This window comes from Oncorhynchus mykiss, chromosome 19 (assembly GCF_057628025.1).
Source record: "Oncorhynchus mykiss isolate SJ-2025 chromosome 19, ASM5762802v1, whole genome shotgun sequence".
NCBI lineage: Eukaryota > Metazoa > Chordata > Actinopteri > Salmoniformes > Salmonidae > Oncorhynchus > Oncorhynchus mykiss.
The window spans coordinates 28,413,864-28,428,049 of record NC_143040.1 but is presented as its reverse complement, the minus strand read 5'-3'; the positions used below and the strand labels follow the sequence as shown (position 1 = coordinate 28,428,049).

At 44.9% G+C, this 14,186-nt stretch overlaps 1 protein-coding gene across 2 annotated transcripts in view; it reads left to right on the top strand.

Moving 5' to 3' along the window:
• The window catches only part of LOC110497518 (RING finger protein 24), a 60,493-nt gene extending 47,676 nt beyond the window's left edge, over positions 1-12,817 (top strand). For both annotated transcript variants that reach the window (XR_016488868.1, XM_021573658.3), the window contains 2 exons: positions 5,402-5,481; positions 7,421-12,817. Coding sequence is in view for 1 of the 2 variants with exons in the window: in XM_021573658.3 (XP_021429333.2) it covers positions 5,402-5,481; positions 7,421-7,565 (225 nt within the window). In the remaining variant the exon portion in view is untranslated. The remainder of the gene's footprint in view (positions 1-5,401; positions 5,482-7,420) is intronic.
• The last annotated feature ends 1,369 nt before the right edge of the window (positions 12,818-14,186 follow it).

Below are 14,186 nucleotides of genomic sequence, written 5' to 3'. Positions count from 1 at the left end.
CTGCATATTTACTTAAAATTTCCTGCTAGGTGAATTGTCACTTCTCTTGCTTTCTGTGCAACAGAGTCAGGGTATATGCAGCAGTTTGGGCCACCTGGCTCGTTGCGAACTGTGTGAAGACTATTTATTCCTAACACAGACAGCCAACTTCGCCAAACGGGGGATGATTTAACAAAAGCACATTTGCGAGAAAAAGCACAACCGTTACACGAATGTACCTAACCATAAACATCAATGCCTTTCTTAAAATCAATACACAGAAGTATATATTATTAAACGAAATCCAGGTTAGCAGGCAATATTAAACTAGGGAAATTGTGCCACTTATCTTGCGTTCATTGCACACAGAGTCAGGGTATATGCAACAGTTTGGGCCGCCTGGCTCGTTGTGAACTAATTTGCCAGAATTTTACGTAATTATGACATAACATTGAAGGTTGTGCACTGTAACAGGAATATTTATGCCACCCGTTCGATAAAATATGGAACGGTTCCGTATTTCACTGAAAGAATAAACCGTTTTGTTTTCAAAATGATAGTTTCTGGATTTGACCATATTAATGATCTAACGCTCGTATTTCTGTGTGTTATGTTATAATTAAGTATATGATTTCCTATTTGATAGAGCAGTCTGACTGAGCAGTGGTAGGCAGCTGCATTCTTGTAAGCATTCATTCAAACAACACTTTTGTGCATTTGCCAGCAGCTCTTCGATGTGCTTCAAGCATTGAGCTGTTTATGACTTCAAGCCTGTCAACTCCTGAGATTAGGCTGGTGTAACCGATGTGAAATGGCTAGCTAGTTAGCGGGGTGCGTGCTAATAGCGTTTCAATCGGTGACGTCACTCGCTCTGAGACCTTGAAGGAGTTGTTCCCCTTGTACTGCAAGGGCCACGGCTTTTGTGGAGCGATGGGTAACGATGCTTCGAGGGTGGCTGTTTTCGATGTGTTCCTGGTTCGAGCCCAGGTAGGAGCGAGGAGAGGGACGGAAGCTATACTGTTACACTGGCAATACTGAAGTACTTATAAGAACAGCCAATAGTCAAAGGGATATGAAATACAAATGGTATAGAGAGAGTCCTATAATTACTATATTAACTACAACCTAAAACGTCTTACCTGGGAATATTGAAGACTCATGTTAAAAGGAACCACCAGCTTTCATATGTTCTCATGTTCTGAGCAAGGAACTTAAACATTAGATTTTTTACATGGCACATATTGCATTTTTACTTTCTTCTCCAACACTTTGTTTTTGCATTATTTAAACCAAATTGAACATGTTTGATTATTTATTTGAGGCTAAATTGATTTATTATATTAAGTTAAACTAAAAGTGTTAATTCAGTTTTGTTGTAATTGTCATTATTACAAATAAATAAATACACATTTAAATCGACCGATTTAATCGGTGTCAGCTTTTTTTGGTCCTCCAATAATCGGTATCGGCGTTGAAAAATCCTAATCGGTCGACCTCTGCTGGGTGGAGATGGTACATGGCCATTAAGGCCAGGTTGTTCTTCAAGATGTTCAAACGTTCATAGATGACCAGCAGGGTCATTCAGAGGTCGAGACAGCAGGTGCAAGGGAGAGAGAGAGTCAAAAACAGCAGGTCCCGGGACAAGGTGGCACATCCGGTGAACAAGTCAGGGTTCCAAAGCCGCAGGCAGAACAGTTGAAACTGGAGCAGCAGCAGGACCAGGTGGACTGTGGACAGCCAGGAGTCATCAGGCCAGGTAGTCCTGAGGCATGGTCCTAGGGCTCAGATCCTCTGGGAGGGGGGGAATAACACTATGCTAACTTTAACTGTATGTAGGCAGGCTCCTTACACTATTTTCAGTGCAGGTTGCTCTTGTAACCCTGGCTACACCCAAAGAGACTGCTTTCCAGAGTTGAGCACAGCAGCACACCAATTTATTCTAGTGATAGTAATACATCTACATGCCCTCGTACACTCACACACACTGTGAGACCTGGGTGTGTGCTGTACTGAGCCCAGGAGGAGCTGGTGCTGAGATGTGCTCTTTGGTCCATATCGCGCACACAACTGTCAGATCATGTAGATGAGCAGTGCAATAAATCTAACGCTCACTTGCATAGATACCACACACACACACACACACACACACACACACACACACACAGGAGGAGGTGGTGGTGCTGAGACGTGCAGTTTTGGGCCGTATGGAACATCACGCCTCTCCTCCCATTAATGTACCAACATAGTTAAAGAACGGACACCGTCGATCTAGTGAATGAGAAGGAGCCAGGGTTTAGTGTTCAATGGAGCTCAACAGAGAGGATGGCGTCTTGTCTCGAACTATACCCTAGACTAGAGAGATACCTTAGGGGGCTACCTCTTTTCATCCCCAGCCCCAAGCTAGTCTGTTTTTAAAAGGGGGGAGAAGTATGCCTTTTGTCCTTGAAGTGTAGCACTCCAAAGTAGGTCCTGCCACAACGTAATACTGTAGCCAAATGGCCGCAGGTAAAAAGATGGGCACATAGGATTTGTGGCAAGCGTGTCCTCTATAAAACTCTATTTGCAAAGATGTGCCCTCTATCCAACTCTAACAGCACTAGTAGTTCTTCTGTATTGAGGGAATGTTACACGCATCCTTGAATTTGACCTAGTAATTTGCGTCACTGTGTAGGGAGCCTCCTGGGCCGTTGTCCCAAGACAAGATGTCATGCATTGTACTGATATGGATTGAAAGTACCCTTGGATATAGTGACGCACTTAATGATGCAGTGGTAATGTTCCGATTTCAATGTCTGGGCTACAACATTACTAGCTTTGTCTGGTTAGAGCCGGAGTTACAAGGATGATTCACCATGAATGTTGTGGAACCACCACTGGCAGTAATGTATACACACACAATAGTGCCGATAGGTCAGTGAATGGGGTGTGTGTACAGCACCACTGGCAAGCTAGTGAGTAGATGAGCTCTATCCAGTCTGCCGGTCTCCATCCTGCCTCTGTCAGTAGCGTTGTCTTGTACCTTCTCCATTGTGTCGACAGACACACACACACACACACTCCGATCTCCCAGTCCACACAGTCCTATTGTGACAGTGGGTTAAATGCTTCATTACAGAACGCAACACACACACAAGCCACACTTCTTCTCGCCGCCCACACAGAAAACAATTGTGACAGTAGGGCTAGTGCTTCATCAGGCAGCCATAAACGCACTACCTCAGCCTCTCTAGCTCCCAGTCATTGTCAACACATTGTCACACACACACCAACCACTGCCTCTCAGCACGCTGTTCAATCGAGCATGCACTGCTGTACAAACAGGTTGCGTCCCAAATGGCACCCTATTCCCTCCTCAGTGCAATACTTTTGACCAGGGTCCATGAGGCTCTAGTCAAATGTAGTGCACTATATAGGGTGCCATGAGACTGATGCATAGCCTAATTTCTCCTGAATGCTTACAGGTTTTCCGAATAAGGCCTGTGTACGCGCACTGCGCATACAGTAGTTTTTGTAAACAACGATCCCTGCATCAATATTGCTAAAGCAGGATTGATTGAATCCAGCCCTCCACAAAAAGTGACTTTAAATACCCAGTCAAGTGTCCCTCTCGCTCCATGAGTGGTGTTCTCTTGTCTTACTACACAGCTAGTATTTGCTTCAGCTTGGCCAAACTAGGCTATAGGCCTAACTAAGACCAGTAAAGCTAGTTTATTTGCCGAGCTGCCTGGGCTGGCACCCTCACCCAGCTGGGTCAGACTGGTTTAGGCTGAGGAGACCCCTACCAGATCTAGTTTCAACTGGTTTTTAATGGCTTATATAACTTTGAGGGCGCAATCAACAGCATCATTCGTCTGGTTGGTGGATGTGTGTGTGTGTATGATGCTGGCTATTAGTAGATGTGCGTCTCAGTGGCGTGTACAGTGTGTAATTTCTGGATTTAGTCAGACGGCTATGATGAATCCATCATGCCCCTCTGTGTGTGTATGTGCGTGTGTGTGTGTGTTACGTAAGTTTAATTTCTACAACCCTCCAGGTACAGAGGCCTTTTCTGTTTCCACTCTCCAGAATGCTCCCTCTATAACATCACAGTTGAATTAAAGCATTTTACTGATTGAGGGAGAGGCTTCTTTCTCCAGCCTGAGGAGTCTTATCTCAAGGTGTGTCACCACTCTTTCTAGGCCTGAGAAATCACATATTGGGGTCTGGCAGGAGAAGTGGTATATCGAGATGATTGCTTATATCGTCAACATTTCTCTGGGCTTCAGGGCCCATAACTCATAAAGCATCTAGTAGGAGTGCTGATCTAGGATCAGGTCCCCATGTCCATGTAGTCTTATTCATTATGATTTAAAAGGCCAAACAAACTGATCCTAGATCAGCACTCTGAGACGATTAATGAATATAGGCCCAGCAGTGTACAAATTATATATCAAGGCGTGTTGACTCTCCCTCCTCTGGCTATGCCCAGACATGTTTTAGTTTGAGATACTGACGTCTGTCATCCTTGATGCGTTAGCATAACGGTACATACAAAACCCGCTATCTCGAAGCTACATTCCAGGAAAAGACTGGGTGTGCTTCCTCTATCTGTCATCTGTGAAGTCTTTGTAGATTTGGGAAATGGTGTCGTTGTCAAGTGTTTTAACTAAAAAAATAAAACAAGTCTTAAAATAGGCCCATGAGCACTTCCCTTCAGTGGGTCAAGTCTATTCGGTCGTTTTTTGGAGGTCAGTTTTGAGTCCATGTTTGATTTTCCATCTAGAGTCCAACCCATGAGTGATTATTTACCCACAGAGCATGCATGTTTTTAGTTGCTCAGTTGAGCCGACCGTGGTGGCACCAACGACCGGAGTACAGCAGTTGACCTCTGTGTTCGAACCAACTCAACTTGAGGGTCTGCAGTACTGTTTGAGTGAGCGAGAGGAGAACAGCCCAACTCGCTATGAAATAAGATGCCCAACTCAAACTAATTCTGTTTGCGAAGGAATGTCGCTAAAGCACAATATACACACTTCCTCAGTCTGTTCATGTAGTCTTTTTGTAAAGCTGAAAGACAAGTTACAACCTCGGTGTGTTTCCGTTTGTATATTTGTACTGCTGAACGACAAATGTCCTCGACAAGGATAACGAGGCCTTGCCTGCATCCCAAATAGCACCATATTCCCAACATAGCGCACTGCTTTTGGCCAAAGCCCTATGGGTAGTACACTATATAGGGAATAAGGTGCCGTTTTGGTTGCATCCCTTTTCTACAGGACAGCAGCAGTGGTTGGCTGTTTACGTTCTGTTTTTCCGCCCTGCTTTTCCCTCTCCGTCTTAGTCTCTCTTTCTCTCTCAATAAACTACAGTAGCTGTGGTTGTTTTGCTGCCTTGCTAACCCTGTCCCCCCCCCCTGCCCTTCTCTCTCTGTCTGTGTCAACAGATATGTGCGGTGTGCTTGGAGGAGTTCAAACAGAAAGACGAGCTGGGGATTTGCCCGTGCAAACACGCCTTTCACAGGAAGTAAGTGCGCCAGAGGACCACATACTGTACACAGAGCCTGTAGATGGGGCCTGGCCCAGCTAATCCTAGGCTGTCTTCCAGACTTAGCCCCAGTCTCACAATAACATTAAACAGTGCTGTTGAGCGCCATCTACACAACCCAGTGTAATAGCCACACCCTGTACACAGAGCCCATTTCCCACCCAAACTGCGATTCCAAAGGATCACCCAGTTGCACAATAGGTTCTGTTGATGATGAGCATGTTGGTCAAACTGGACCCAAAATGGTACACAGAGCCCTTCCCATCCAAACTGTAATTCCAACTCACTCAACCTAGTGTAATTCACACACACTGTACTCAGCCCAGTCGCACAATAACAATAATATTGGTCTGTTGTTGATGAGCTTGAGGGGCAAAGTGGGTTCAAAATGGTGGACGACCTCTTCAAACAAAGCACTTATCATCAACACAGTTAGTCCAGTGATTCCAGGGCACTCAGCCCCAGTTGCACAATAACAGTAACTTCTGTTGAGGGGCAATGTGGACCGGACCCCTCCTCACACCAACTCAAACATGTTATGATTCGGCTGCAAAAGTGATGGTCCCCTTACTACCATTTCTTCACCGTTATCTACAGTACCCACCCCTCCAAGTAGAGTAACCCGACACATGATAACAGAGAGCGAGACTGAACAAATCCGTGAAAGTAGAGGGGGGGGTGAATGCGATGAAGAAAGAGAGCGATTACTGGGAAAGGAAACGACCGACCGAGAGCAACCTGGGGCCAAATTACTTCTCCCCCCCACCCCCCCCCACCCCGGCATGACAATTTAAATTGGGCTGTTTACGTCGAGTCTTGGCTGAGTTTTTACCACATGTCAGGAGCAGGGGCGGGGCCCACTCAATCACAACACACTGACTTGCATGTCAACACACCACTGATTGTGTGTGGCCCTCTGGGACAGTGCAGAGAACTAGATGATGCTAGAGAGCAGAAGATTTATGAACTACCCCCTGCCTCCCTCTGTCCCCCTCATATGCAACCCTCTAGTAGGGGACCGTGAGAAGGAAGCACAGTGGCACAGTCCCTCTCCCCCTTCACTCCTATGTGTGAATCCCTTCCCACCCCTGTGGGACCAGAGTGTACCAAAATAGAACTGCCAGCCCCACTGTAAATAATTCAGTAGCAACGAACACGCCACGCCACCCCCACCCACTTCTGACTGAGTGATGTGCAAAAGCTCTCGTTTAGCGTCCCAAATGGCACTCTATTCCCTATTTAGTGCAGACGTTTTTGCACCCTGTTCCCTATTTAGTGCACAGTATACCGTGCCATTTTGGGACGCGCCCCTAGTCTAGTCCCCATCAACCAACTGTACTGATTCACTCTCTGTTCAGTTAATGCATAGCACAGAGCATCCTTATTCAGTAGGGCTGAACATGTGGGGAACACACACATTGGAGAATGACTGAGCTATTTCTAGCTGCTATGCGGAACAGTCTGCCCTGTGGAATAAGCCCCCTGTTCTTCTAGTGCTAGCTTTTTGTGAGCAGTCAGCAATAGATCAGCTGGATGCAGCAGTCAGACCTGAACTGAGAGGGCTAGTGTTTAGATAGACAACACTAGAAACACACGCGTCTAGTCGATGTTGGTGTCACCCACATTTGCAAGTGATGATTTAAGCCTAGGGGTTAAGGGAGTTGGGTTAGTAACTAAAAGGTTGCTGGTTTGACTCCCTGAGCCAACTAGGTGAAAAATCTGACGATGTGCCCCTTGAGCAAGGCACTTAGCCATAATTGCTCCTGTAATTCGCTCTGGATAAGAGCGTCTGCTATATGACCCCAAAGATTAACCATCTTGTTTCTCTCTCTCCCTCCCCATCCTCTCTCTCCCTATCGTTTTCCCTCCCTGTCCTTACTTCCTCCCTCCTCCGCCCACCCCTGTCTCTCTCTGGCAGGTGCCTCATTAAGTGGCTGGAGGTGAGGAAGGTGTGCCCGCTGTGCAACATGCCTGTTCTGCAGCTCGCCCAACAGGCGGGCGTCACCATCGACGTCACCGTGCCCATACAGCAGCACCTGCCAGGCGTGGAAAATCTGGTGTAGCGCAAACCGCAGTGCACACACACACACACACACACACACAACTTCACACACATGTACAGGTACACTTATGCCTCGATCACACCGACAGCATCATTGCATTTTTGGTACACCAGAAGTACATTCATTTCCAATGGAACGCTGTGTTTACCTGGCATACGTTCGATGCTGCATCAAATTGTATGCGTAGGCGGCTTGACAGAAATGGTAGCAGAAGAGGAATGCTGAAATTTGTTGCACACATATCCAGATGATGCTGTGCACCATTTTGCGCAATGGCTCTGTAGGTGCGATCGAGGCGTTATATATGATTAAAAGACAGGACAGACAATGGAGGAACACAACAGTGTTACGATGCAGACAGGGACTCACGGCGACGAAGAAGTGAATCTGCTGCCTCTCCTCCTCTCATCTCTCTGCCTTGGTGGATTCACATGATGATTTTTTTATATATAATTACGGTTCTTTTTATTGACAATTAAATGTTTTCTTGTGGACACAGCCGTGGTCACTATTCTGACCGTTTCACAACCAAAGCACTTTTCTGGGGACACCAACGCGTGACGAATAAGAGACATAAAAACCAACAACTACCACACGTTGATATGAAAATGGCTTCATCGTTTCGTTTTCTTTTTAACGACTAAACTTGTATTTTTTTTTTATTTTTCTACAAGCACTTTAAACATTTTGCTCAAACTTAAATTGCTTGTGAGGAGGTTGTAGTAGCAACAAGGTTATTTTATTATTACGATTAACTTTTTTTGTATGTACATACAGAGCCACATGAGTTAATTTTATAGTTGAGTGAAGATTTTTTTGGGGGGGGCCAATACTATCTTAAAGGGACAGTAGCCTCCAAATGAATTGACTTTGGGATGCTCAAGGAACCGCAGAATTCTGTGGCCTGATCCTCCCTCTCACTCACACATGCAAAAAAGGATATTGGAGGTGTGTTTATGAAGGGAGGGTCACCCCAACCTCAGTACTTGGTGTTTAAACAACTTAATGTGAATTAAGAGAGCAATGGGTTCGAATGTGGGGTTGTGATTAGGATGTGATTCACCGGTGCATCCGACTCTGCGTCCCCTCTTGCATATGAAGGTTGTACAGTTTGTTACTCACTGCACACCTCAGCATCTGCGTTCCCAAATGGTACCCTATTCTCTAAAAAGTGCACTATTTGGGACACAGGATTTTTTTACCACAAGGCTTTTCTGTGGCCACTTTCACGGTCTGCATCTGTCATTACAGAAAAAAAGTTACTATTCTGTTTGTGAACTAATTGTTAAAACGCAACAATGCAGAGGTCGTATTTTCATTGAAAGATTTTTCACTAAGAGGTTTTTATAAGGGTCGACTCAAATTAAAATAGTAGAATTACCCAGATACGCACTCCCAACTGTGGAGGGGTCCTGGCCTCAGTCACTTCCTGTGGACGAGCGACCAGGGAAGTAAGAGTAACCCAACACCCCGAGCCCATGGCACCCCTAGAGCTAACATCCAATCATATGCCTCTGTTCTTGTTACATAAGAACCCCCCCCCAGCCCGCAGCGCTCCCAAAGCATTACTCATTCAGCTTGTGGCAACGGAGCGCTATGAAAACACATAGTTGGAAGACTCCTCTTTTGGTTTTCTATGTTTAAAAATACATCCCTCTCTTGCTGTCCTCTGGTTTGAGTTTGAATGAGGTTTAGCCTGATGTAAGTCTAAAACAACTATCCCAATCTACACACTAAATAGTGAACAAGAGTACTTCATATAATGACGAGATGAATTATATTCCATACGGTCTCCGACGTGATCATGTCTAGAATCATATATTCTATAGGCTAATCTTTATGAAACCTAGAACAAATACTGGTCCACTGAGGCAGGGGGTTCTTAAACTTTTCCAGTTTGAGCCCCAAATTAGAAATTGATCATCCTCCCCTGACCCAAATGGTCCTCCAACAACCCAAATGAAGAAGAAATAGGGCGTGATTATATTCTCACATGCCCAGAACCCACTTTGGGTGAGGACCCATAGTTTAAGAAACCCTGCACTAAGGCATTGTTGCATTTTGACTGCTATACATTAAACGTATAAAACCAGACAAGTTTGCTCAGTTCATTGCATTTCCAACTTCTGACACAGAATGATGGTAGTGAACGCTACAGGGCTACACAGCACTGCCTTGGAACGTGAACGGCTTGGTGAAATGTATCAAGCTGTAACACTATGCAAACTAAGCAACAAACCTCGTCTCTTGTTTGCTAGCCGTTACTGATGTCGTAACAGGAGCACCCGGGGATTCACTTCATTCTCAATTCTGTCAACGATTCAAAACTGCTTCTGTGATTAATTACTAAACGCTATTTAGCTTTAGCTTAGCATTGATCTAATTAGGCTATGAGGGATATAGGCTAAGCATCTAGTTGAAATTCTGGCAGCACTCAGCATATCGGTCAACACACATACGTACGTTCCCAGTAGATGTCATTGAGCTGGTATAGGCCCTGGTCAGCAGTCGTAAAGAATTGCAGTGTTTTAGCAGGCTCATTCTAGCGCTTTCCCCAATCGCTCTCTCCACACTGGTGTTTTGTTCACCTCTACACACGCACACCAATCCCTCTACCCTTGTGCTTTGTTCCACCACCTTTTGTGGGATCACTGTAGTAAAAGTGCTGTGTGATAGTTTGGAACAGAGGGGGATAGTGTCTCATAGTTCAGGGGTCAGCTTGTGTCAAAGGTCACAGACTAGATCTAGGTGATGGGTCATAATAATGCTGTTCAATACAACTTTATTTATAAGACAGCCTGGTCTGTCCTAACAGGTTCGATTTGGTTCTTCCCTCAAGTGTTTGTAACTTTTCAGGAACCTGGCTTTTTCAGTGCTGAGCATCAGGCCCAGCTCAAGAACCACTGTGCTTGTGTCTCCTACAAATGGAATGGTATTCTTAGAATTCTAGTCATTCTATGAACTGTCTTCCATTTTTGAAGTGTTAAGACCACCGAGTCATCAACCACCCAACGAAATTGACTGTGTCCATTGGCTTCACTTTCGAACAACAACCGAGAGGAATGTTAGCCTACTGTAGCTAGCTGGTGAAATGAATAGTAGAACATGTTGCCGCCAATATCAGAAACAATGTCTCCCCCGCCCCACCCAATAATATCTATTGTATTTGAGGAGGATGACAATTTCGATTATGATATTTTTTTTACTTGTGCTTTTACTTACGATGTGTTTATATTTTGGCCATTTGTTTGAAGAGACACTAGTCTGGCTGAATGTGGAATGATAAAAACCATAACCTTTTTATTGAAGGAGCCCGCCGTTGCTAGCATGTGCGGGCCGCTTCGGTACCCGTTTGACTCTTCTTGGTTCTGCTGTGTGGCTACACACACAAATTTGCCTCGCAGAAACCAATGGAGGCGTCACCCTTTCTGTATATCACTCAAATAGCATATAAGTACATAACACCTCCTTTGTACGAAGACACTTCAACTCGGATATCCATCTCAAAACTCCCACGTTTGACTGGTCCAAAGTTATCTTTTGACAACAAGCCCCACCACTTTCTTATGCCCTTAAGACTCCTATATTGTAACCCGTAGCCAACAGGAAACACAGCCAGTCTTGAAGCTTCATCCTCCACTACGTGTGGTTGTCTCCGAGTTGACGGTTTAGAGGGAGATATGACATAGGACTGGGAGACACCGATCATGTGAAAGCATGCGATGAAATGGCACCTGCAACCAATTTGACCATTGTAATTGTACATAGAGTAGTAGCAGTGTTGGTAGGAAGGCATACTGCATAAACACTTTTTACTGTGAGGGGTTGTGCATTGTGCACCGATAATTCTTCCATTGAAAACACTGCAACTGCGCACTTAGAAACGCCATTTGCCCAGCCGAGAATTGTAACAATGCCAGCCATTTTGTAATGTTTTCTTTCAAATGAGAGTTGAAGGTCAGAAGAGAAACCTTTATCTATTTACCCCATAATTTCTTCCTGTGTAACTCCCTAATCCTTCCCCCACGCTTCTTGGGCCAGACGACATGGTTCTAGGTTCTCTCCGAGTCCTGGAAAGTAGCCACGGTCAAGTGCCAGAACAGCAGGCAGTTATAGGCCCTTACGCAAGAGGAAGGAATAATGTGTATATTCATAGTGAATAATCACCTGTCGTCTACTAGTTATTACTGCACAAGGTACCAGGCCAAATCTATTTGAAAAACATTGGGAGTTTGGACGGTTGATGAATTTAGTGATGAGTCACCCTACTGTAATCTCCATGGACGTCAGCACTGTTCCAGAGAACGCCAGGACATTGGGCTGTAATATTAAAGGACTATGATGTACTTGCTTCAATATCATGAATTACTGAGAGGAGAGTGAGGCTCTTTGTCACCACAGCAACCAAATTACGTAATAACGGGCCCCTTATCGTGTGTCCTTTCTATAAGGTGCTTTTATCTCAGAAAGTATACCCAGAGACAGAAGAGGAAGTGGGACATCCCGCTCCCTTGTTTATTCTCTGTTTCAATGGAAGCCAAATGAACTAAGTAGACCAGACCAAGCTGCTATTGCATTGGTGTCTTCAGTAGAGCCATCCCCTTAAGTAGACGCTCTATTCAATGGTGAACGGCCTGAGTCAACCATCTTTTGTATACCTAGCTGTTGGCAGCCATTTTGTGGGCCAGGCCTCAAGGTCAAAGCTGTGTAAATTGGCCACTTGGGCCTCTAACACGTCACTGCCTCACTGAAAACTCTCAATGTTGTGTATGGTGTGCATTTATTCAGTGTATAGTTCTTGTAGTGCACCCCCCCCCCCCTTCTCTCCCTTTAAGTACATCCCCTGTCTCGCCCCTACCACACTTTATCCCAACCTCCCACTCCAATAGCCACCACCTTCTCCTCTCAATAAATCAACCTACCCCACCATCTTACCCCAACCTCCCACTTTATCCACCAGCCCACACTTTCTTCCCTTGATGGGTGAACCCTACCCCATCCTCATTGGGGGGTCTTACCCATCCTACCCTGTGATATAACATTGTTTATAAAATTAAGAATTCTGCAGCAGAATATTTTTGAAGAAATATGCTGTACAGTATTTGTAAGCTCTATTTTTGTATATTTAATTGCCATTTTGGAAAGAAAAAGTAATGAATGCATTTCTTTTGCTAATTGTTTTATTCATAATGTTTTTTTGCATGTGACTGACTTGAACTGTAAATAAAATGACCACGTTTTGGAAATAATGACTGCTCATGCTTTTAGTAAAGTTCCTTTACGTGGTTGTAGCAGCATCCTTAAAGGGGCAATACGGGATTCAAACAGCAGTGGCTCACCGCCTCATTGTTTGTTAAAGGATGGGGCTGGTGAAATGGAACCACTCCAATCCCAGATTGCGCCTTTAACATTGTACTGCAGCGTAAGGTAATTGTTTACCAAGTCAAATAGTTAGCCAGATCTCGTGATCCTGAAGATGTGGTAATACTCCTGAGGGGCATACTACGAAGGAAGCTATACTAAACAAAAAGATAAACCATTTCTAAAGTAGGGGTGTGGATCAGAGAACCAGTCAGTAGCTGGTGTGACCGCCATTTGCCTTATGCAGCGTGACATCTCCTTCGGCATAGAGTTGTGGCCTGTGGAATGTTGTCCAAAGTTGCTGGATATTGTCGGGAACTGGAACACGCTGTCGTACACATCGACCCAGAGCATCCCAAACATGCTCAATAGTGACATATCTGGTGAGTATGCAGGCCATGGAAGAATAGAGGCATTTTCAGATTCCGGGAATTGTGTACACCGTGTGACATGGGGCCGTACATTATCATGCTGAAACATGAGGTGATGGCGGCGGATGAATGGCACGAGAACGGGCCTCAGGATCTCGTCACGGTTTCTCTGCATTCAAATTGCCATCAATAAAATGCAGTTGTGTTTTTTGTCCGTAGGTATGGTGTGTGAGAGGCTTTTAGAAGTGCCGTATTTATTTATTATCGTCATGCCATCTTTGTACACAAGTACCTTTTCCCCCTAATCTTATTTAAATAATTGTATTAAGTCATACAAAAGTTTTACTGTGCATCAGTGGAGTTAATCTCAAGAACATGGCAGCGCTGTTCTTGGCGAGAGTAGTGCGGGCAGGTGTGAGAATTGCCACTGACCTGACTCACCAGCTCTTAACATCAAGCTGCCGATACAGAATTCATCTTAACAAATCCACCAGATCCCAGAAATCATTCTTTCCCACCAGTCAGTGGAGGCTGCTGAGGGGGGAGAGGACTGCACATAATAATGGATGGAAAGGGGTCGATGGAATGGCATCGGCCACATGGAAACCAAATCGTTGGCGTGTTTGATACTATTCCATTGACTCCATTCAAGCCATTTTTATGAGCCCCTCATACTGGTGGCAGTGGTGGCTGCTAAGTCAATTGAATAAATAACTGGTCAACCCCTCCCAGAGTTTCCAAACTGAATTTACGGAAGGTATCCACGCGTTCTCTGCTGTAGTATCTTGTGATGTTTTTATGCACCTATTGGTGAGGCTGTACATTTCCAGAAAGGGGGACACACAACAAATACTTCTGAATTATTATGACACAATCTATGCGAGAGGGA